We start from the raw sequence: 25,691 nt of genomic DNA on the forward strand, positions 1-25,691 counted from the left end.
CATGAACTACCCGAGAGTGGGTTCTTTGTCTTCACGTTTGGGTGTGAGTCTAAGCAAATCTAGTGCCACGTTTGTAGTTTATAAGACGGAATTAAGGCACCTAACTACTTCACGGTATTACGTAAAAAATGTTCAGGTTTCTGGAAAGATGGGGAAACAACATCTACCATAGGTCCAACAGGTCCGGGGCTCTCATTAACTTCAGACCATTTCCAGCAAACCTGGGGCCCCCTGCAAGTTGGAGAACAGGAAGAATCCTCAGAAGATTGTTACATTTTAAAGCTACAGTGAGATGGCAATGAGACAAAAAGAATGTGGGGAAGAAAGGGAACAATTCAGAAACCAAATTCCTATTCATCTTCTTTCTAACTGCCCTTGACCTTATTTTGACCCAAATGATAAATATGATGTTTTAAAGACTTTTGATCTTAGCTTTTTGCGCCAGTGACATTAATCTATATGAACACGCTTTCCCTCACTTTGCCTGATTCTTTAATTTAATAGCAATTTTTTACAAAATCCTTCTTCAGGCTTGATTTATATATAATTCAAAAAGTCAGATGAATTTTCTGCCCAGAGAAAAAGGTTTTAAATTATAATTCATGGTTCCACTGAGTTGGCAGAGAAATTGGGACCAAGATTTAGTGCCAGCAGCCACAGAGATGGGTCAAATCTTATGGCAATAATATCAAACAATTTGGCAATAATGTCAAAAGTCACAACACTATTTTGAATCGGTAATTACATTTTTGAGAATGCATATTGAGAAAACTTTCAAAATAGAGTCAAGCTATATGAATGAACGTGTTTGCCATATAGTCACAAATGTGTAAGCAACCTAAACGCCCAGCCATCAGGGATGGGTACGCAAAATGACAGTCACTTCCCTTTATGAAATGTTATGCCATCATTAATGCCATGCTGACTATGCTGTAATCAAGGCAAATGTCTTTGTTTTGCCAAACAAAAAGTCCATTACAAAAGCCCTACACATAATGTTTACATCATATTCTCCATGTGCCAAGCCGGCTAGTGATCCAGAGAAACAGAAACAGCTGGTTTTTCTAAAAGGAATTATCCTTAATATGACAAAAAAAGAAAATAAATTTAACAACTTCTGCTCCCATGAAAAAAAAGGAAGGAGAAAAGGGAAGAGGGGAGTACTAATATATGGGTTATTGAGAAAGTTTTAAGATACGTAAAAATCAAAAAATGTAAAATCCACACAGATAGAAGCAAATGATGCCCCCACCCCCATCAACACCAGTAAGCCCACCAGGCTGAAACTTGCTCCAGAGAGCCAGAAAGGGTGTTGTCGACTGCGTTTCTTGGAAGTGAAATAATAGTTACAGTGTGTCTCAAAACTTTTGTAGTGACCCATGGACCACCAGACCCTGCCCAACTGACATTACATGGTAATAAAATAACATCGAGCCCTTGCTACTGTCCACTGTTGGAATAATATCAAATCAAATAATGCTAACATACTCATCACCAGTCACCTTATAACTGACTAGTGGATATAAGCATAAGAAATGAATAATGGCATCCCAGCCAGGAGCCAGAGCCTCTGGGGGGCTGTGGAGCGCAGCTGTGGGTGCGTACGGGAAATGACTCCTGCACAGTCTCAGGTGAACTGTACTCCCCTCACGCTTTAGGTGCTGACCCCAGGCCAGGCCCTGGTTTATACGCAGTGCTCGGCCCGGCGGTCCTCAGATCCTGGGGATTCACCCGGCAGGCTGCTCCACAAAGACCCAGACGGAGGCCGAGCCTGCAGCCTTGCGGTGAGAGTAACGTTACCAGACATCTTTTACGATGCCAGGCACTGCGCTAAGAGCTTGATTGTTCTGATTTTATGTCATTCTCATAAGACCCCTTTCCAGAAGATTCTCCTTTATATCAATGTTACTCTGATTTAGAAACTTCAAGTGTTGAGTGGTTTGTCTGAGACCCAGGTAGTGGGTGGGAATCACAGGGACATCAGCCCCTAACTCGACTCTTGGGCACAGTGTGGAGACTGTTTCTGTACGGCACCTCTCTTTTCTGTTCCAGGAAATAGCAAAACTGTTTTCCACATGTGCTGCCTTGGTGCACCGTGATAAAGACTGACCAATGAAAATCTACAAATAATTGGAAGCTCTTTTCAGTAATGAAGTAAAAGGTAAGGAAGGACCTGCCCTTTAAGGGTTAGATCACATTAATATCAAACTACCTTGACGGATGAAATTTTGATTTCTTTCCAGTGTAAGAATGTTCTCAAAATTCCACAAAAATATGTATGAAATGCCCAGTCTGTGCATTTACTTGAACTGCTATCACATTTTTTAAAAGGTAAGCTTTCAGTTCAGGGGATTCCCTCCTCTCTGGGATTGTAAAGCGTCACGGCCAAACCTTAGTGTCCTCAGGGCAATAGCTGTAGGCACAGGTGTATGTGCACATATGTGTGCATGTGTGTGTGTGGTGTGTGTTCCAGCTCTGAATACATGAACACTCTACTTATTTTCATGGATCCAAGGAAGGAGATTTTGTTCCTTCTTGAACATACGTTATTGAGAGTTTGTCCTTCATGTCCTTACAGTATGTTTTGAACACTTTACTAGCCTTTCTTTTCAGAAATTTTCATCAGTTCTATTGCACAGGTAAAAGACTGACGCATACACAAAAGAGAAAAAAACAAAAACTTTAGAATTCCAAATAATGTAACTTTGCAGCAAACAGCCAGTCTGAGTGAATACAATAGCATTTGATTAGACACTCTACAAGTGCATATACCAAAGAGGAGAAAGACACCTTCATCCAGGGTTTAGTAAATCCAGATTAAAATAAGTAAAAGCTAAAAATTGAGAATAATTCTCCCTAAAATTGAGCGCAAAGAATGATAAGCTTCTTCAATAAGGAAAATCGTAAGCTTGTTCTCTGCTGTAGGGAATTATGTTTTCCACGTTCAGCACCTTGAACTCTAGAATTATGTGAAGTTTCTTTCAAGGTTTTCAGGCCTGGCCCCTTCATCTCCCCACACCACTTACTGCACATTGCTGTCCTTACCATTTGGAAGCTTCGGGTCGAATGAAATTCACACTGCATCATGTCAAAGAAGATGGGGATGGTGGCTTTGCGTAGTTCCGTCTCAGGAATTAATGTCATTTCTAATATTGGGCCCACCATTTCTGGAATGAACTTTATCTTGTGTTGACCTTGGAATAAAAAAATACGTTATTCAGACATTTTGAAAAAGGATTCCAAAATGGGCCATAAATGGTCGAAACAAAACACAGGTCATTATGACATTATATTCCAAATGTGGTAAGTGAAGCTGTTTGAAGATCCATACTATGTAAGGCCTGAGATCAGGACGTGTCTGTCATAGAAGATAACCTGCTTTCATAAGCAGACACCTGTATCACACAGAGGACTGCCACGAGCAGCTGACTCCCAGTGCTGGAGGGAGCCGGGCGGGGAGCTGGTGTCTCGGCCTCTAACTTTGTGGACAATGATAAGAGCAGAAGTTGACAAATGAGGGAGAGCACATTGTCTCCTGGGTCCTTTTCATCCCCAACACCTTGAAGACGCGTTTGCAATTTGATACCTCTGTAAAGAATGCACAGTGATTTCTGTGACATTCCAAATCACTACGATCAAAGCAAATAAAAGCACAGGCATCAGAGGAGGAAACTGTAAAAACAGGAATGATTCTGCTTTTTTCCAGCTACAATTTGATAGGAAAATGCTTATTTAAAAAACTATTAATATTTTATTAATCTCATCTCTTGTTCCAGATATGATTTTTATTCAGGGAGATTTATGAAAATTTTTTTTTAAAAAACCAATAATATGACCATGGTGCACAATCCTGAATATTCCAACAGCAGGGGACAGTTACTACACTACTATGTGACGAGCCCGGCAGACAGCATGAGCTCGCTGACTTCTCACAACTACCCCCTGAGACGAGTACCTTCTTAGCCCATTTTACAGATGATGAAACTGGGCTGTGTCCAGGCTGCTTGGGGAGCTCTCAGTGGACCCAAGGAGCAAAGTTTGAGCCTGGGCATGAGATTCAAGTCTCCTCTGGGATCCTCATTTTACTCATCCCTTCCCCGTCTGCTTGTCAGAGGATCTTTGTGCGGCACTGGGACCCTGACCACGCCTGGGGAAACAGCAACGGGGCAGCTGTCCACTCCACTCGCTGCTGTCGGTGAGCTGTCCTTTTATCCAGTGATGCTAGGATATTACAACTCTCAAACAAATCCCCTAGGAAGTAGAGACCGGCTTCTAACTAGCACCCAAACCTTTTCCCTTTTTTTCCTTCAGACCACCCTGGAGCTGGCACTGAGTTCCATTCAGTTTCTTTTGTTGGAAATCTTGGTATCCCGCCTTTCTGGGCCTCTGTCTCTGACATATACAGGTGCTAACTTAGAATCACCACCGGGAACCCAGCCCCTGAGCAGAGAAGTCTGCAGACGGCCCTGACACAGAGGAGGTGGCGCCCCCCTCCTGCACAGTGGCTCCGTGCCCCTGGGGTGTGCTGCTTCTAAATTCCCCAGGACTGGGGAGAACCATGAGCTTATGAAGAGCTTGAAGTGAGCAGAGGAAGGTCCACCAGGCAGCAGAGTGAGGAAGCCACAGCCACTGCCAGGCTTGGTTCCCTGCACAGACACTGGGCCTCTGAGAGAAGCTGCTGGAAACTCAGTCCTGGTGGGGCCGTGAACTTATTTAAGGTGACAGGATTACATTGAGAGGCGAGTCCTGAATGTAAATCATCACTGAAATGACCTATCAAGGGGTCACTTAAGACTCCTTTTAAATCCTGTCTTTCCTGTCTGAAATCTTCATTTATTTTCATTTCGCCCACTACAGCCAACAGTCATTTTTAACATATCACAGAAGCATGCACAAGAAACTAAATTCTTAAATTAAATATTCACAGATTTTCTTTTTTTTAATAACACCAGCAATTCATCCATAGTTAACCAATCTTACTAATATTTTTACACAATCAGGAAACACAATGGATATTCTAAAGAATTTAGTTTTCTTTACAACTCAGCTCATACAGATTTCTGAGAACCATTAAAAAAGGGTAGCTAGTATAATAGCTGTACTTAAGAAAATACAGGTTCCTCACAATTAGCCTAAATACGTTTTTATTGGGCGGATATGTATCTAAAATGTAGCCTTCAATAAAGAATCTGAATATAATTAAAATCTCACTTTTAACTTTTACTAAATAATTAATTCTCCGACTCCGAGCATCATAGCCTGATCCTCATCACGTCCCCAAATGCTCCGGGTTTCTGAAGGGCACGTAACAGCTGTGTGCATCCCCTTGAAAATGCTATTACATCTAGCCTCTCGGGTGACACTTTCCTTGTATTATGCCTAAAAAATGTCACAGCCAATGTTTCAGAAAACAGATGATGGTGACAGGGTGCTGTTCATCAACTACTATTTCAGTGTCATAAAGTTCTGTCGCCAACAGGTTTTATTGTTCCAAGTTGGGAGGAAACGTATCAGGCAGTAGCCAGTGGTCATGGACACAAGGACTGGAAAAAGCAGGCGCAGAAATGACCAAGTCTTCACCTTTGATCATCACCCTTCCAGTAGCACAGACCCCGTGGTCTGGACGGCACTGAGTTCCATGGATCGTGACATTCCTGGGGTTCAACCTTTACAATCCAGAGGTCCCGAGGTGAGCAGGGTGGGGGGATGATGCCGCCTGGTGTTATCTATTTTTTCTCTCTCTCCTTCTTTTTTTTTTTTTTTTTTTGACATTTGCATTATGGATCTTCCCCAGAACAAATCTTGCTCAAATTTAACAGATGAACTCAGTGGTAGACCAGAGAGGATCAGGTGACTCCTGCAGTGTCCACTTCCAGAGAGGCTGTGCTTTTTGTTCTCCTTTGAGACAACAGAAAACTCATCCGGGAGGAGGCGAGTCTGTCACCGCAGGACACCTGGCCAGGCTTGCCGTCCTCTCCACTCCCAATCCTGTAAACCCACCTAGAGCTTTCACTCCAGCTACATGGCGGGGCTTCCCCTGGGAATGACACCCATTTCCCAATGAAACCAGACCCTCCCAGTCAGCAGCCGCCCCTTGGTTGTTTAAGTTATCTCTTTACAATCACGAGTGTTAGAAAACTGGCACATTAAACAGAGTTTCACTCCAGGAAAATCTCTATGTACACAAGGGCAGGAAGAGCAGACAAATTTTACCACCCAGCCAAACTGGTTAGGCCACAGCACGTATGGGTTTTCAATGAAAAGCATATAACTAACTCTCCACATCTCCCTAAAATGCCCAGGAAGGGAATCCTTACATGAAAAATATCCTAAACTGAGTGCATGCTGCAAGGACATTTGTCCTGGCTGGATTGGGTACAGGGTGCTGGATGTAATAAACAAAATGTAAACTGAGGCAGTGTGGGGCCAGCAGGTGCTCTGCAGGCCGCTTTCCAGACTGCACTCTGATCCGTGACCGAGAGCTGGGTAAACAAGCACATTCCCCCCTTTTTCTTTTGGGAGAGAGTCTGGTTTTGATTTCCCCATCCAGACTCTAAATATAACAGGGTGGAGAGGGGAAAGGCCATGCTGCTCTGTCCCCTGGGGCTGGGCTGCATTTGCACTGTATTATATTGAACAAAACTGACCCAAGATCGTTGTTTTGAGGCTGGGCCCAGAGGAGGTGTGGCCTGAACAGGTCTCTCTGCAAGCCGGTGTGCTGCTGGAAAGGCTGGAGGGAGAAACCGTTCTATGGAGCGTTCAGCTCCAGGTCGGACTGAGTGACAGGTGACTAACCAGAAGATCATATATACACATAGAGATGATTTCTATTTTTATTTCCTCGGCAGAGTCAGCTCTATCATCCTGCCAGTCTGTTCCAAACCTGAGCCCATTTAAAAAAAAATTAAAATAAAAACTCTGCATAGAAAATAGGTTGTGTACATCCTGGGAAGTCAAGATGTGCTGTCATAAATTTCGAGGATGGCAGCCTTGGCAATGGCGCTCTCAAACACCTGAGACCCAGGGCAGAAAGGAGCCAGGTGCCTGAGGGGACCCATGGGGCTCCGGGGCTGCTTGGGGAAGGTCCTATGGACTGCTGATGCTTTTATTAATATCTCTTTAACTTTTAAAAAACACTTAATTACTTTACAAATAAGGACCCAATCCTGGTGACCAATTGCTATTTCTCGCTGTTTCCTAGTCCCTGCCCTTAATTGGCTGAGGTTTACCTCTGCTTGGGCCCTTCTAACACCAGACTGGATATTCTCAGCTAAAAAGCAGCAAAATGCATCTCTTGTGCATTAATCACCACATTCAAATCAGCAAGTGACAGGAAGGAACGGGGAAATGTGCTGTCTTCACTGCACCCTTTACATTACAAATCAAAGGGGTCTCATTGCTTGACTCGGCCTGTTCGAAGTATAATGACAGATAACGTCAAGAAAACCCGCCACTCTGAAGAGGCTTTAAAAATCTGTGCCAGACCCAAGTGTGCTTTCTGGGGAGGCCGGCCCACCTGTGGGCTCGGAGGGGCAGCTCAGAGAACCTCGCCCCCACCCCCACCCCGGCCTGTCTTTACCTCCTTTGTTGCTGCCTCTCAGACAGCAAATGAGACAGAGCCAGTTTCCACGGCGGTCAATCTTAGGGACTCCAGGAGTGACACTAAAAATACTTAAAGAAAACAAAACCCAAAGCAAAAGACTGGAAGGGCAGGAGCAAGCGTTGGGCAGGGTGACCTCTGGCCTGTTGCTGTTTTAGCTGAGTTTTGGAGATTCCCTCTGTGCAGGGAGGGACCCTGCAATTGAGGGACAGCTGAGAGCTGGAGGGGCTCCTGTGTGGTGGTAGCAGCTATTTACAGGGAGAAGCTATTTACCTGCAGGTAGAAGGTAAATAGCTATTTACAAGGAGAAGCTATTTCCATGTGTGACGACCCATGGTGACCTCTACCAGGGTGGGTGTCCCTAGTTATTATAAATGATGGAAAAATACTAGTGAGCCATTTCAGCAAGAAGGACCTTCGTTTAAGAGCATATCTGAAACTGTCCTCTTGGGGGAAATAAAAAACCCACAGTTTGTACTTTGGAGTTGAAGTGCAATGACTCAGAACAAGGTGGGCCATTGTTTTATGAAGGGCTGGAGTAAAAGATGACCTTGGAGTTGGTGTCCAGAAGAGAGTTCTCAGGTCTGCCCAGGCACCTGGCCACAGAGCGTGGCACTCCTGGCACCTCGTTCATGGATATGGAGCCCACAAAAGCCCTGGACCCCCAGACACCCAGCAGAGGACAGCAGCCTGCCCCCCACGGCTCTCACAAGGCCCCTTTTCCTGTCCTGTCTCTCTTTCTCTCACAGGCTAAGCACAGCCCCTGCCACAGTGGGTTGTGCCATCTGGCCTGCCAGAAAAATGACAAATGTATCTGTCAAAGTATGATTTTAAGACAGACACAGAGAGATCAATTAGAACAGATCAGGAATGGTCCCGCTCCCCATTCTGAAACCTCCACATTTTATTACTGAGATCATCATATACGTATGTCACAGAATTATCGAGATTTGGGATAGGAAATTTCTTGAAAAATTCAGTCCAACCTCTTTATCTCACAGCCTGGAAAAAGCAAGCCAGGATCCTGAGGCCACAAGGGCCTATGGGGTAAGGGGGGAGGGAGGGGTAGGACGAAAACTCTAAGGTGTGACTGATGGACGGACTATCCCCCCTCTTCATTTGAGAGCGCAGTCTCCTACTCTCTCCCCAGGATGGTAGACAGGCCAGGGACAGGATGGTGCCTGGTGGGTTCCACCAAGGTTGCAGAGATCTCCAGGCCCTCTGACAGCTAAGCCAGTACTTGGGTTCTAGACACGTGCATTGCTGCAGAGAAGTCACTTGCAAAGACCCGGCATAGCAATTTTGTGAGGAGTCCTCAGCTGACTCCAGCACGATACCCAAGAGGTCGCGGTGGGGTCCTCTGCACTGTGCAGGCACAAGTAGGTGGAGCCTTCCTGACCGGTTCTTCACCCCACCTGGCCTATACAGAGGATTTCCTGGGCACCTAACTGGGTCTCATATTAAACGAACATTCGTAATCTCTACCTTGTCAGTGTTATCCGTAGAGTATCTTACACATTTGTCTTTCAAGGTCTTCTGTGTTTATTTTTCCAGGTAAAGAACCATTTGAAAAATATTCCATCCTTTACACGAGCAGAAAGACAAATGCCTTCTGAGTTCTCAGAACTTCCCCTTGAGATGAGGCAGGACCACCCTTCACGGGTCTGCTGACACCCAGGGAACTCAGGAGGGATGGGGAAGCAAAGGTCTTTCTGAGGAAATCTGGCTCGGCTTGAAGAGAGGTTGCTGTGAACTTGCCGACCCCCAGGACAGGAGTGGCCCTGAGAATGCTGCTCCTGCCCCTGCCCAGGAGAGCCAAGGAGTCCAGCCGCACACCTTCATCAAAATCCACGTTTGGTTTTAATCACTTTGCTCTCTTCTGCGTCTTTCTTGCCAAACTTTTCTGTCTATCATTGCAGGGGGCTGGCAGTGACTTAAGAAGAATCTTGGGGTGCAGCTCCGGTGTCACAGCCCTGCGTGAGCAGATGACACCCAGGTGTAATGGGACACACAGAGAAGGAAGTGGACAGACCTCTGCTCCCTTCTAGTCAAGGGAAGATTGTCTGGGGCCGAGGGGACAGTGAAAGGCCTCCTACAACAGGTTAGGGTAGGACCTGCGGTGGAAGGAAGCAAAGCCTGACAGGCCTGAGGCAGGAAAGGCGCCCGAAGACTTCCTTACTTACAGCCTGGGCAAGACCAGTAGCCCCTCCATGGCCTTGGCCACCTTAGCACAACATGAGCCTGAGGGCTGAGGGCTGAGGGTGGGAGCCAGAGAGAGCTAGATCTCAATGGGGAGTGAGGCCAGATCCATAGCGGGCACCTTACAGCGGAAGATACTACATTATATTAGTCACTGTTTCTTTAAGGAGCTTATATGAAAAAATTACATGTCACCTTGGTTAAGACTTGACAATTCCTTATTAATGATGAAAGTAGGTAGATAAATATTATTGATCAATTCATCTGTTTATGAATAAAATCCTATTAGTTGCACATCACACACAAACATATCCCTTTGAGCTTTCATTAGCAGGAGCAGGTTAGGCTGCCACCACCTGGTGGCAGCGTACCTAAATACAGGATCCAGGTCCAGTAGGCAAATAAACCTTTAGAAGGTAGAGTCTGTGAAATCAAAAAGCGAAGACAAATGTCACAGCAGGCTGAGCTACATGGTTTGCTGCCTGAGAAACCGAGGGAACGGACAAGATGCTGGCAATGCCAGGAAGTGGGCGTTTCAGGCGATGTGCTCACCCCATGGGAGGCCACATTGCTGATTTTTCTTTCCGTCCCACAAATCAGATGTTCTTTCCTCACCTTCCATCTCTTATCTCTTAATTACTGAAAACAGTTACTACATAGAGTAATAACTGCTGTCCAAGGGACACATGCCATTCAGATTTTTAAGACCCCCCCCAACACTGACCAACAGGGCCAATGTGGTGACTCACCTGGGCTTCAAGATACCATGCCCCAAAACCCCGGCTACTCACCAAGGTTGTACCACATGTCTCTGATCTCAAAGCCAATCTGTCTCCGCATATCTCCATACCTGGAAACCAGAGAAATACAAAATGCTGAATCACTCCACAGAGCCTGTTGTTTTTAAGTGCAATTAAAGTCTCCTATCTCTGAGACAAACAAAGAGACTGTCAAAGTTTAGACTTCTCTGCCAGCAAAAAGAATCAAAGGAGAAGGAAACCCCGCAGGGGCATCTCACTTCCTCCTCACTGAGGATCAGACCTCGCCCCCCATGGGAACCTGGGGAAGGCTGTGGAGAGGAATGAAGACCTTTTCTCTCTTGCCCCTCCTGGTTCCTGGGCCTCAGGGGAGTTTGTTTTCCCTTCCTGTGATGTGTTGTTAGGATCCAGGTGTCCAGACAACACACACATCCTACTGCACGGCTTTCCCACATTACAATTACACCTGAGTCAGGAAAGGCCTCTTTCAAATTTCTTGCATTTTTCTTTATCATTTTAAATGTAAAGAAGGGCTTAGCACCAAAAGATGTCAACAGATATTCCACCCGTTGTTGTTGATCAGGGAAAATAAATGCTAATTTTCTTCCCGGTGGGTGCGCAGAGGAGGTGTGTATTTCAAGAGTAAACAGAATTTGATGCTTCAGAAGATAAACCTTTATTAGTTTGTGAGCAATTTAACTTTTTCTTTTATTGCCTAAGGAAAAAGCTGATTATATTAAAAATAATAATTTGCAAAATTATCCTACAGTATTACAGTTTAGCAGCTGTGCCACTGAGCCTGCTTCGTTCATCCTGGAGCTGGGAGATGTGAAAAGGCAGCCTCTGATTACAGATGACCGCACTGTGGCTCTTCAGGTGAAGATCCCGGCCACTATATCAACGACCCGCAGCCTGCTGTCACCTTATTAGAAAAGTCTCTGGTTCCCTGAGCACATGTCTGTCACTCATAGCCGGTGTGATAATCTCAACCACAGAAGATCAATGGTTCCTGGCAGCTTGGCCTGCGGCACAGATGGAGATGCTGAACCAGGAGCGTCAGCCTCTTCCTACCAGGACAAACCAGTCCTTTAAGGTCCCCGTATCACCTACAAGCCCAGGTGAGCACTGATGTAGGTAATTTGCTCAAGAAGGGGGTCTCAGCTGGGGAATGGGCCCCTCACCAAGGCCATAGGGAAGATAGGCCCCTGCCCACGGATGGTGGGAACACACTGGCAGCACAGCTACTAAGCCCAAGTTGGAGGTGGCAGGAAAGACCCTCTAATGCTTAACTCGCACCCCAGACTGCCCAAGGGATGTATGGCCTGAGTTCTGGTAAGTGGTGCATCCTTTTGAGGTTTGTGGTGCTTGCTCCCCGATTCCCAATTTCCCTTTGGGACCTAAGCAGTCCCTGTGGCCAGGTGGGGAGAGGATACCACTGGCTGCATGCTGCCCCAGCAGGTGGACGTCCTACTAGTGCTTCTCAGGAGATGAGAAATGTGGAAAGTAAGGTTCTGGCCAAACCCAGAGCTGAGTTTTCCTCCAAGGGTAGTGAGGGTCTCACTGTCCAGCTGGATGAGTCACCTTCCAGCCAAGCAGGCAAGCCTGGGATGTGGTGTCAGAAGGAGGCATCCCAAGGTCACAAACACCTGTGCCCCTTAACCCCCTGGCACCACATGTGCAGACCCTCAACACCTCTAGGTGGCCAGTGGCCCCGACCCAGTGAAAGTGCTCGCTGTGGGCAGGGCTGCTGTTCACTGAACCCACGCTTCACACGCTCTTCTCACACCCGAGCTGCACAAAGTCCCTTCTCATCCTACAGAAACATCTCTCACAAAACAAGACGGCCTCATGCCAGGCTCCCCTGCACCAGCACCGTGCCTCCTGGCCCCTGCCTCAGCTCCCCCATCAGGTCTTAATGCGGTTAGAGTGAGAACAATGTACGGGAAACTCTGAAGTTCAGAAACTCATGCACAGGAGACCCTCGGCAGCAGCCGGTTTAACAATTGCAGCCTGAGTCATTCAGGTGTGACCCAGAGTGGTGACTAGCCATTTTTTTGGAGGCAGCATTGCAGTCTGGATCCTGGGAGGCTGGGGGAAGGGCATCTAGTGAGAAGGCCAGGTGCTCCCGGCCATCCCTGCCTCCCCTGCCCTGCCATCCCCTTCCCTCAGGTGAGAGGGGATGAGGGCTGAGGGATTTCCATTCTTGGTTACACTTCACTGTCTCATGGATGGACCAGGAAGGGCCTCAGCAGTATCTGAGAACTGGGGGATTAGCAAAGATCTGAGAGCTGATCCCTCCTGAGAGTCAGGCCTATGGCAGAAAGGTGCTAAAAATGCTGTTTTAATAGTCAAGTAAGACAAGGGCATTGAGGCCTGGAACAAAGGCAACAAGGAAGGGTGAGGCACTGAGGGTGAAGGGCAGATGGGATTTCCCTGACAGCGAGATTGATCTTTTCGCTAGTTTTAATAAGAAGGCAGCTTTGATGAATCTATACATGCCTCAGAGTAAGCCCCAAATAGAGTTACAGCTGTCACCAGACCTCAAGAGGGCTTCCCGAACCATTTCCACTTCTTCCCACGAGGAGAAAAAATGATCATAATTGAGAGTGTCTGGGCTAAAGCTCATTACCTGGAAACAGAACCCCAGAGCTGGTGGCAGCCTTGGAGATCATAATTAAGTTCCTCTCTCACAATTTACAGTTAAGGGAACTGACTGGTCCTGGAGGAGAAGAGCAAAATGACTTGGCCTTTGTCACAGGGCAATGTGGGGGAGAGCGTCTGAGGCTTCAGATTCCCAAACCCATGCTTTTCCCTCAAAGCACACACCCCCAGGACCAGCAAAGATCCCCAGGACTTCACAGCCCAGTACTGTGGCGTGTCTTTCCAAATGCTCTCCTTCCATCTGAGCCCCCGATAAGCCCAGGAGGTGAGCACGCAGACATCGTTCTAGCCAGGCTCCAAAGAGGAAGCCGAGACTCAGGGCAGTGCACTCGTGCTCTGACTCTACAAAGCCAGGACAGTACGAACTGGAGCCACCTTGCTGCCTGGTGCTTCACACAGGGGCCTACCACGAGTGAGTGAGCAGAACATGCATTTGGGGGGCAGCCTCTCAGCCCCCAGGGAGAGCTAGGATCCCACGTCGGGCTATCTCCCTGACATAAAATTGTATGAATTTAGTCTCTGTGGCCGCAAGACCTGAATCTTCACACTAAGAAACAGAAAACTCATGTCCACCAGAGACAGCTCTGTCTTGGAGGTATGGCTCACCGGAGCCTTAATCTAAGCACAGTGAGCAATTTCCTTGACCACTCTGACCCTCAGTCTCTTCCTCTGTTGTATAGGGATAAGATGCATGACATTCACTCCCAGGCCTTTGTGAGGGAGGAGAGAGACATGATGTCCCTCTTGGTTCCCGCAAGCGCTCAAGCCAGGAGGGTCTTTCCTTTAAAATCTTAGTCTGGGTTTTATCACAGTTCCCATACTTGTTTATATCACTTCATTTAGTGAACACCTATTGAGTACTTGGCCCAGACACAGGGCTAGTATGAGAATACAAATGTAAAGGCATGAACATTAGCATAAGAATATTAATATTAATATGACATGGAGAACAGACAGGACGCATACACCACAGGGGGCTGTTAGGACGGTAGGAGGGATGAACAGTAAGCAAATAATCACACAAGATGTAGATATATTGATAGAGCAGGAGAGAGAGAGAAGGAGATAGATAAGGAGCTGTTCCTTTGAAGACCATGATTATGGCATTTTAGGAAAAACATAAGAGGAATGAGAGAACTGAACATGAGTTCTCTAGGAGAGTAAGGTTTGCCCTGACATTTGAAGGACAGATGCAATCCTGACAAACAGGGGACAGAACGCTACAGGCAGAGGAACCAGCAGGTACCAAGGCCATGGGCAGGGAGGGGCCGCTGCGCACAGACCACGGCAGGCAGTGGGCACCTTCTCTGTAAGACACCAAGGCGGGCTGCGCTGTCAGCAGAGGCAGGTCTTTGAAAAGGCCTTTGTATAAATTTCAAAACTTTTCTGACATGAGAAATACATTTTCTTTATTAACTGGCACACATATTATTAAATATACGTGTATAAAAGTTTTATGAAATAACATTTAACCTACTGTCTGTAATGAACTCTGATATTCTCTCTTATATTCTATTTCACTGAAAAAAAATCAGTGGCTCGTGACTGGTATGGGTTGAAGTGTGTCTACTATAAAGACAGGTTGGAACTCTGTGACTTTATTTAGAAATAGGGTCTTCGCTGATGTAATCATGTTAGGAGATGTTCACGTGGGACCAGGGTGGGCCTAAACCCAATGGCTGGTGTCCTTATAAGGAGTGGGAGATTGAGAGACACAGACACACAGGTAGACGTGAGGAAGAAGCCACCTGAAGACAGGGCAGAGACGCAGAGGGCGGAGATGCAGAGGGCAGAGACGCAGAGTGCATACGCAAGCCAAGGAGTGCCGGGGACGGGGTTCTGTGGGGGTCAGCCACAGCAGCCAGGAGAGAGGCCAGGGCTGGGTTCTCCCTCTGAACCTCCAGATGGAGCCAGCCCACCTGCATGATTGAGAGGCACTACATTTCTGGGGTTTCAAGCCCTAGTCTGTGTTTGTTGTTATGCCAGATGGACCTCACGATGACACTGTAAGAAAGTTGATGTTCTGGACCAATAAACAGTTGAGACCCACAGTTTGAACACTGCTTTCCTAAGGAGAGAGAATAGAATGAGGAATCCTAAGACCAAGACGTGAGGAGCTCCCATCACTTAGTATTTAGGTGGGAGAGAATGCAGCTGGCAAGAGAACCAGAACGCTCAGAACAAAACCCAGAGAGGAGTTCTGAGAGTCAGGAGAGGAGGGCACTCGGAGACAGAGGAGAGGGACCAGCAGTGAGGAGTGTGGGAGGGCAGTCAGAGCAATGAGCTCCCCCTTCTCCCATTTAGGGCCTTGGGGTAGTGCTGACCTGCTGGAGGGACTGGCAGAGAGCAGGGTGGCAGCCAGGGTCTAAGTGAGGAGAGGAAATGACAGCCTGTGTCTGGAGGGCTGGGGCGCTTCTCTCTTGCTGGGAAAGATTGGTAGGTTGGTGGAAGGGTGAGGGGGACGGGGACCCCAAATGGGACCAGTGGGAATAAGCCTTCTTAGACACAGGTCTGATGTAACAGGGTCCTGCCTGCACTGGGTGTTGTCACACTCAGCAGGTATGACATCACCAGTGCATGTGGGACACAATTAGCCTTTCTAACATGGAGCCACTACAGGGTTACCACTTCCTAAGCCTAACTCCACTTTGTTTTAAGTAATTTGGGTCTTTTAGAGGGAAAAAAAAAAAACATTAGCACAGACACAAATCAAATTGGTGGCACTTCCTGTCATGGTTTGGAATATATAACTGCAGCTTCCGATGAGGTCACCTTGCAAAACGGGGCACACCCAGCATATTTAATCCCTTTTAGTTTCCTGTGTCCCCTGGAGTTTCAGAACCCTGTATTTGCTAAGATGGGGTTATTTTTGTTAGTGTATATTTGGGTCCAGTTGTGAAACCTGTCCTCCTAGAAGGTCATAGACTTCTCCAGTTACAAAAACAAAACAAGAAAACATCCCCCAGCACCAAATGGGGCGCGGGGCTTTGTGAGGGTGGTCTCTGCAGCAAGCTGCGCTTTGCCATCCACCTTCACCCAGTCACACCGACAGTTCTCAGTAAGCTCCGTCTGCCACGATGTGTGGAAGGGCCGGCTCCAAAAGCTCCAAAACCCTTTGCTCTTCCGGAACAAGGGCTTGTCCTGAACACAGATGCTCCTCCACGGTCATGGGCCACATCATCCCCATCAGGACACATGACGTCTTGCATACTAAAACCGTCAAGCTGGCTGCCTGTCAAAAGTCACCTCTTTGACAGTTTAGTCATATTTCTCAGGCCCCAATAACAGAAAAGGCTGGGGGTGGGCAGGAAGCTGAGCATTCAGATGACACCTCTGTCCTTCCTTAGGAATCACTAGCGCCGAGGACGCCTGAAGGGTGAGCAGTGGAAATTTCCCCTCACGGATGTTGATCCCCAGGGGTGGTTCACTTTGGGGTTCACTGGCAAATCTCGCACTCAGCTTGGCTTCGACAACCTCAGTTCTCTGCGTAGTGTGGCACAAGTTTCTCCCAGGCACTTTGGAGGGAATATCCAAATTTTTCCCCCAACCTCCTTCTTCAGGAAGGTGGAGAGCTAAACAAGAGGAATGAGCAGGCAGATAGGTCTTCTAAGGCTGGGACTTTCTGCTTTGAGCCACAGGCTGTGGTCTGGGTGTGGACTGGGCAGAGGTGAAGAGCTACGGGGATTAGGAGGGACAAAGGGGAGGATGGGCTGGGATGGGGAACGTCCCACACAGATGTCTACGAGCGAATTTGTGAGCCCTAGAGTAGCAGACAGGCCTGTATGGAGACAGTGCTGAGGCTGTTGAATGGGTGTGACGTGGCTCACCTATGGGCTCCCTCCTCCCAATTAGGTCACACTGCAACCATGCTCCACTGCGGGTCATGCTCCACTGACCCGCAAGTCAGCACCCACAGCTTGCTCAGAACTGTGGGATCGATTACCACATCACTGACCCTCAAGGCTGCCCCAAATGACAAGTGCTCCAGGCCCTGCTATTCCCTTCACTTTCAATAATCTAGAACAGGGGTCCTCAAACTTTTTAAACAGGGGGCCAGTTCGCTGTCCCTCAGACCGTTGGAGGGCCGGACTGCGGGCCCCAGGATGAGTCGGCTGCTAAGCAGGACAGGCAGCAGAGGCAAAAACACCCCGCGGGCCAGATAAATGTCCTTGGCGGGCTGCATGTGGCCCACAGGCCATAGTTTGAGGACACCTGATCCAGAGCTTCTCTCTGCTTGTAGATCAAACCATCCTCTTTAACACCCAGCTCAGAAGGCCTCTGGCTCCCCAGAAAGAGCTGATGGCCCCGCCTCTCTGCTCCAAGGCCCTCGGTCAGTAAGCCACTTACACACTTCCCACCACCAGTGATTTTCGACTGGTGTGTGGTGCAGCACCGTGGTGTGCCCTGTGAGGATCTTAGGTGTACTCTGAAAATTTTTAAAGATCATTAATTAAATTATTTTCAAAGTGAGTTCAAAGCAAAGTATATTCTTTTCTTTTACTGTTTTTTTCTTTTTGATCAATGTAATTTAAGTGTGTGGATATTTAACTATGGATTCAAGTGAGTCACGAGATAAAAAAGGTTGAAAAACACTACACTAGACCGTGACCTTCATCATGAGAGTTGTATCTTTCTCCTCCGTCCTGAGCACTAGGACTGTGGCCTGACTGAGCACAGTGGGCACTCAATCCCTTTCCACAAGACAATTTTAAACAAATCAAAACATTCCTAGGCACTCTATGTGCCTAAGAACCTTAAATCCTTGAAGAGGATATCTTAAAATCTTTGCTATTTGGAAGTAAAATTTGCCAAGGGATCATAAATGGTACAAGGTTTATCAAGAGGCAGGAAGAGTACAGCCCACGCAGGTGACCCCTCCATGCCGTGTGGCCTTGCTGGTCAAGACAGGCTTACCACAGGCACAGAGAACACTGTGTCCCGGGCATCACGATACTCAGAGCCCACACCCCAGAGAGGCCTCTCAGACCGCATAGGGCCCTGGGCCATCTTGCCAGAGTCTTGTAAAGACAACTTCCGAAATGCTGGGGGCTTATGTCCTTGAGGAACGCAGCCTCTCTCTTTGCCACAGCTGTGAGACACAGAAAGGAGTTGGAGGCCCTGCCCAGCTCTGGAAGGGGAAGCACCAGCTGCTGTGCTAATTCCCCTTGGCTTTGAAGCCTCCAATTCCACACTGCTAACCGGGAAGCAAACTTCCTCTGGCTGCCCAGGTGTGGCTAAGGCATTCACTGATGTCATTTAGTTTAAGCTATTAACGTCCCAACATCAGGAAGGGCCCTGCAGGCCACCCGTCCTGGCTTGGAGAGTGCCCAGCATCAAATTGTTTTGTTCTAAGAACTATCTTCTCAGGAGACACCAGCCCTCTGAAGGCAGATTGCCAGTTTAAGTGCACCTTTTCCCGTGCCGGCGTCTGTGAGAAGGGAGGTGATGCATGCTTGGCAAAGAAGGGGTTCCCATGTCGGCTGGCGCCACCCCATAGTCAGCCCCACCCCACAGTCAGCCCCGCCTGTGTGGGCAGGTGGCTGCACCTGTTGTGGCCAGGCTTTCCTTCTACAGGACAGGACAAGGGGCCTGTGCTCCAGGGAGGCGTGCGGCACTGCCCAGGCTGTGCTCAGTGTGGGCTGTTCAGTGTTTCTACTGCAGTTCCCACCACCAGGGCACTGTGACCATGGGGCAACAACCCCACAAGCAGCCCTCCTCCTCCACGGGCTCTGAGGAGACATCCATCTTACACAGTGGGAGCCCATGTTGAGTCCATCCCCAGAAGGTGCCGTCTGGAAGAAGACAGTCTCTCCATGGGACAGCCACATGGGCTCCAAGGAGGCGGGATGCGCTGCTCCCATCCAGCCCCACTCTGGGTGCCGGGCTCCGTAAGTACAATGATCACCGTTTGCATTGGTGGAAGTTAGACAGGAGTTACCAACAGAGGCCACTGGCTGGCCACCTAAAAGTTGATTTTTAGTTCAAGGGGCACAGACCAAAAGCTCGAAGTTCTAACAGCTGCACAGGTTAGAATCTCGGGCTCTGCACACCTGGATTAGAACACTGCTCTGCCCCTTCTAGGTTCAGGGTGGGCCAAGTGGCTCGATCCCTCTGCTTTCTGTTCCTCATGGACAGCAAGGTGAGGAGAGGCCCTAACAAACAGCTTGGTTTTTTAATGATTATACGTGGAAAATGCATGCGACCTGCTCACAAAGTCACCAGTACACAGTACGTGCTCGGGAAACTGCAGAAATATAGCCAGGCTTCACCTGAGGAAGGGGGCATGTTCCAAGGTGATTCTGTCCTTGTTCACATCACACTGTGTACTGCACAAAGCTAGATGGCACACCTAGGCTGTGTGGTGTGGCCCATTGATCCTGGGCTACAAACCCGCAGGCAAGTCTTGTGTATCTAAATACGAATTGTTCCAGTAAAAATGGCCGTTTACGGGGCGGAGCCTGTGGCTCAAAGGAGTAGGGCCCCGGCCCCATATACCAGAGGTGGCGGGTTCAAACCCAGCCCCAGTCAAAAACTGCAAAAAAGAAAGAAAGAAGGCAAGGAGGGCAGTAACCTTCCTTACTTTAAAATTTAAAAAAAAAAAAAAAGGGCCATATAATCTTATGGGGCTGCTGATGTGATGGCCCGGGACGTCCTCTATCTTATGCTGGGTGTGACTGTACTGCTCACTCTCCAGGGACAGGTGCTCTCAATCTGTCCTGTGAGACACTAGAAGGGATGGGTAGTGCCACCTCCTGAGGCCCCCTGGCACCTGTAACCGTGGTGAACTGCGCAGAGCCGACCAGACCCGGGACTGTAAGGTGTTGCCGACATACCAGGAGCAGCACAGGAACAATTTCAGAACTCTTCTCATAAGAACTTACGGAAGGGGCACTCAGAGCAGTGAGAATTCAGTGAAACTGAGGAGGAAAGAGAGGCAGTGAGGCCCAGAGGTTGGAGGGAAACCCATGCAGGGGACCGGGAGCAGCACAGGACGCTGCAGGGGTCACAGGGACAATGGACCCAGGTGAGGATCTTGGCCTCTATGGAGCTTCTGAGAGGTTTGCTTGTAAGGAAACAAGGGGCTAGTTCAGTCCGCACAAATCTCCTACCCAGAAGAAGACGGGAGTCATCTGCTGCCCCAAAGGATCCACAGACAGCTCTAACCCACGAGTGAGACAAGCCCCAGTGCCGAGAGCTCTCAGCAGAAGCTTCTTTTCTAGAAAGCTGAATTGGCGAATTAAGCAGTAAAGCGAATCATGTGTGGAATGACATCGGAACGGAGCACAGCAAGAGGAATCTCTGGAAACGCAAAATTCCATGTTGTGCTGATAGTCTTGAGTCACACAGACTCAGAACCTGCCAGAATGAATCCTGCAATTTCAGAGCTTGAATCGTGGGTGAGAAAAGGCAGTGCTCCACCAGGGTTCAAAACCGCCCTGTGATGGGTGAAATCTGCTAAGTTGCCGAACAGGATTTTAAATCACAGTGATTACTGATTACGTCTCCACTGGTACCAAGTTGGCCTAAGACTACACAAGCATTATGCTGGGAGAGTCGGAGGCTCCTCCCGCGGTTTCAGGGCTGGACCACACTTACTTGTTGAGGATTTTGGCTCTCTTGGCACTTGAGAAATTCTCCAGTTGCAAGGACTCTTGAGTAAGGAATGCGACTGCCAGGTGAAAGTAGTTGTTCCACAGCTGAAAACCAAAAAAAAAGAAGAGATGCCAAGTTGATGAACAGGATCCCCCAAATGCTGAGACATCCATCGTTTGCTTGGCGCACACTTCTGAAATGTTTAAACCCCCACACCCACTACCTACAAATTGCTAACCAGCCACCCCAAACGTGTGGTTTGGGGCTGAGCACATAGCTCTGAGGTCACAGCACATGTTCTATAGTCCTCAGTTCTAGACTGAGGCATTCTGAGATTCAGCCTCTCTCTGGGCTTCGGTTTCCCCATTGATAAAACGGGAATTTCAACAGTCTCTCCATTATGGGCCTGATGGGGACTCTGAGGTGGACGTTGTGCACAGTCTTTCTGGCACAGAGCTGTGGTGAGCGCTACCTCAATGTTAGCGCTTCTTACTGGTATTACTGTCTTAGGAAGACTCTGGAGAATAGCACAGATTTCCATAATTCCTGACTTTTTATTATACAAAAAAATCATATATCTCATAGACAAGGAAAACAAGTGTAAAAATGGCAAACATTTCATATTTCTGGGCTTTATGGACTGCATATACGTACGTTAAAAAGACAATGATCTTTAGAAGAAATTCGTCTTTCTCTTTTTCACACCAAGGACAGTATTTATTATATCAAATGAGATAGTTGCAAAGAGCTATATAAAAGTAAAGCGTGAATATTATTGGCTATTTTTAATTACCTGTGAAGTAAGTGAAAATTTAAGAGCCTTGCAGTTTTTAAGAGAGAATCTGCTTGGCTTCCGTTTACCCCACACGTCTCACAGTCCGAGCAATCCCTGAAGCCACCTGCAGCTCATTTGACTACCACAGACCTAAGCAAGGAGGTGCGGTTGGTACCCCCATCTCACACCTGAGGCTCAGAGATATGCCCAGCGCTACAGGAGACACAGAAGCAGGACGAAGGTCTGGGCCCAGTGCCCTGACCTCACAGCCCGCGTCCCTCCCTCGCTGCCCCAGGCAGGTTTTCTTTTTGGTCTTCCCTTATCATGAGAGGGTGGCTTGACCCCGTAAAATACAAGTGGTTCCTTCTGTTTTTGGAACTAACATCTCCCACCTATTTCCTCCTTGCTAGCAAGAACTGTCAGCCCAGGTCAGAGGCATTCTGAGACTTAGTCAGGGCCTGGCTAGAACGGGACCCAGGTGTGCACAGAGCCAGAACATACATTAATTTCTACCTGCTTTAGAAACAGGTAGGGGTGAGGAATGAAAAATTACCTGTGGGGTACAAGGTGCACGACTCAGGCTGTGGGCACACGGAGAGCCCAGGCCTGTCCCCGTACCACGTACACATGCAATAGAATTCAACTTGTACCCCCCAAATATCAAAATTTTAAAAAATGTAAAGGAAACAAAATGTAAAAAAACCCCAAATAAGACACGAATGCTTCTTTTAAAGTGATATCTTCACTAACTCCCAATTCCTTCTTTTCATTTGTGTGAGCAGGACTCCTGCTGAGCGAGAAGTCTGCCCCTGGTAGAGCTGTTCTTAAAGGGAAACGGGTAGAAATCCAAATGTGCTCAGTGTCCCTGCAGATGTGGGTCTGATTCTGGTCAGTCCCCTGACTGTGAGTCTCAGAATGCAGCTGGCAGTGGCCAAAGAGCTCTGCTAAACTCTGTTCAAACACCAAAAACTATGTGCACCACACTGGCCGGGGCAAAGCTCCATGTCGGGCCCAGAGAGCTCAATGCTTTTACGGCATCTGGGCTCACGGTGAGCATCTGAGCAATTATACTCGTGACACAGCAAAAAAGAGCCTCCATAACTGATATGCCCTGCAAAAGGACCCTCCACCCACAGCAGCCACGGTTAAAAACAGGAATCCATCCAGCGAGTCATAGTCAAGACTGATAGAGAAAAAACTAGGAAATCTTATAAAGGACATAAAAAGAAAACCTAGATACTGTAGCATGGGATGAAAAAAATAAATACAACAAAGTATGCCCTCAAATACTGTAAAATGTCCTTGCAAATTATTTAAGACTTAAATGCAATTCTAGTTAGAATACAAGGGGCATATTTTTAAAGAAATAAACCCAACTCAGATGGAAGGGGAAATGCAGAAAAATAGCCAGGATAATTTTTCAATAAAGCAACTAATGGAGATGTCTTGGCGCTACTAGCTGGGTAAAAAACCCACAGCAATTAAGCCACTAGGGTGATAACATAGAAAATATAATTGATTTGATACACAACTACATTTGCAATTATGTTAATGATAGCATTTCAAATCCCTGGGGAGTAACCTATTCATGAAATGATATTAAAACCTTGCCCCTCCTATCCCTAATCCCAGATAGATTCAACACCTAAAAGTTTTTTTTTAAAGAACTACAAAGGTATTTACAGATTTTAACCACATAAAAATAAGTTTATAAGACTGAGGAAGGGAGAGACTTATCAACTAAAACATAAAACTAACTACAAAAGAAATGATAGACTTGGCTACAGAAAAATTAAATATTTCTATATGATGAGTATAAACCCAGGACTAGCCTGTAGGAAGAATTCCAATTTATCAGAAAGGAAGATAAACAGCCCAGCAGAAAACCAAGCAGAGGCAATGATCAGACAGTTGATGGTCAAAGCCACTGCATTTTCACATGAAACTTAGTGGCTTTTATTCTGTGGCTAACAAGTCATCAAAAAAAGGCCAATAATAACAAAAATGAATGATTTTAAAGGAATTAGTATTGAAGAAGATTCTAGAAAGTGGCTGCACTCAAGAAGTTGGTAGGATTGCAAAAGTTCTGAAAGCTAAATCATTTTAGCAGGGAAATTTCTCATTGTTCTTCAAACTTAAAATTTATTTTTCATTTGGCTTGAAGGTCAGTGTATCCCACAGGCGCGCAGGTGCGAAGACACACACGTGTCATCTCCCTCCAGGCAGCTCAGCGTGAAGGTGAGAGACACACATAGCCCACAGGTCATCAGCATGGACAGTGACTAAATGTTGATTTCTTGACACTGCCCACTGTGACAGAGCTGGAAAACATATGATCATGTCAAAAGCCAAAGGAAAACATACTCAAGTCCACGTAAGTGCTTAAAGCATCAGGAAGACACACAACTAGTTAAGAGTTATCTCTGCAGAAGGTAACTGGTTGAGAGTGAGTGGAAGTGTAGAAGGGGCTAGTTCCCATTTTGTCTGGTTTACTGAGTTATAGCACATCAATACTTTATAATGAAGAAACTTTGTGCTATTATGACATGTGGAAATAAGGATTAAGTTGAGAAAATGACAAAAGTAAAATTTATAGATATATAAAGCCTGATCTACATGTATTACTGTACAATTATATTTTATAATGCTGATAACATAGAAATTTGAAAATGAGGAAAGAAATAAGGGCCATGTTGGTGGTGGTGGCATGCACCTGGAATCCCAGCTAATTGGGAGGTTCAGGACAGAGGACTGCCTGAGTCCAGGAGTCTAAAAACGGCCAGGACAACATAGCAAGACCCCATGTCAAAAGAAGGGAGGGAGGGAGGGAGGGAGGAAAGAAGGAAATGTACCTTAGAACTCCATCTAATATATTCAGTAGCTCTAAATTTTCTGGAGTCAGTGCAAATCTGGCCATCGTTTTAGGAGGGAAATTTCTCATTGTCCTTCAAACTTGATAGATTGATAATCATGGCTATCTAATTTTTGCTATCTAGTAACACATTTCTGTGCTGGATCACCTACTGGGAATACATAAATTCCTAAGGTTCCTTCTCGGTGAACAATTCTTGCCAGGAAATAAACATGCCCTTTGCATCTAAATGCTTCTTTTCCTCTACTCTGCAAACCTTAGTAAAATAAACCAAGTCATAATAATGACAAATAAAACCATTATTAGCAGAAACATACATCTAGGATACAATGGAACTGAGAGCCACAAATCCCAGATGCACAGGAAGAAGTCATGCCAGGCAAATCACTGTGGAGCATGTGCACACCTGCACACACATACACAGTGCACTGCACGTAGGGGGCAGGGGAGCATCTGTGAAAGGATGGAGCAGCTGGCGGCAGCCCTGCGGTCTGAGGGTAGGGTCTTTGCATGGTAAGAGCCACTGCACTAAGCAGAGAGAGATTATCAAGGGAAAACAGAGTTCTAAAAGCAAGCCGAGCTCGGTGATGCAGACTCACTTCTCTGCTGGTTCTTTCTGAGACAATCTTGGCAGCCACAGTCACTGAGACTCCACGGCCTCCTTGCTCAGAGAGTTCCTCCTTGTCACTCTGATTCAGTAGTTTCTGTCAGAAACAACTCTATCTCCTTCCTTGCTAAATTGAGCAAATACCCTGAAGGGATAATTTCACTCCTCAGGTTGCAATAGTACATACTGTAAATTCTATTTCCACACCTGGCATGGGAGACCAATTAAGTTTAAGGATTAGAAATACTATAAGATACTGGCGCAGACCAGCAATTTGTTCTAACACGACTTCTCCACAAAGGTCGTGTCTTTCTCTTCTCTTACCTGTAGCTCAAAGTTGGCTTGATCCAGAAATTTTTTGTTCAGCATATCTGCATACTGATTAATTGCTCGCAGGAAGACTCTGAAAGATCAAGAGAAAATTACATAATTACACACTCAGGCTCTGGTGCGCTGGTAGGCTTGGCATTTCAATGAGATACAATCCCAGACTGTCTGGAAAGTGAGCTCTCCAAATCCTGTGGGAAACTGAGAATCAGTTTTACCAATGAAAAGCGTACAGAGTTCTATGCAGAAGTTCTCCAGATGAATCAAAAAAATTATCAAGTGCAGGATAAAAAAAAAAA

The 25,691-nt window shown here is 46.9% G+C and overlaps 1 protein-coding gene across 1 annotated transcript in view; it reads right to left on the bottom strand.

Moving 5' to 3' along the window:
- The window catches only part of DOCK1 (dedicator of cytokinesis 1), a 455,243-nt gene that overhangs the window by 76,718 nt on the left and 352,834 nt on the right, over nucleotides 1-25,691 (bottom strand). Inside the window, exons 29-32 of the mRNA XM_012807800.1 lie at nucleotides 25,390-25,468; nucleotides 20,815-20,915; nucleotides 10,591-10,649; nucleotides 3,046-3,194 (exon numbers count right to left, since the gene is read on the bottom strand). Of these exons, the coding sequence (XP_012663254.1) occupies nucleotides 3,046-3,194; nucleotides 10,591-10,649; nucleotides 20,815-20,915; nucleotides 25,390-25,468 (388 nt within the window). The remainder of the gene's footprint in view (nucleotides 1-3,045; nucleotides 3,195-10,590; nucleotides 10,650-20,814; nucleotides 20,916-25,389; nucleotides 25,469-25,691) is intronic.

This window comes from Otolemur garnettii, unplaced genomic scaffold, assembly GCF_000181295.1.
Source record: "Otolemur garnettii isolate 467f Iridium unplaced genomic scaffold, OtoGar3 scaffold00075, whole genome shotgun sequence".
NCBI classification, from domain to species: Eukaryota; Metazoa; Chordata; class Mammalia; order Primates; family Galagidae; genus Otolemur; species Otolemur garnettii.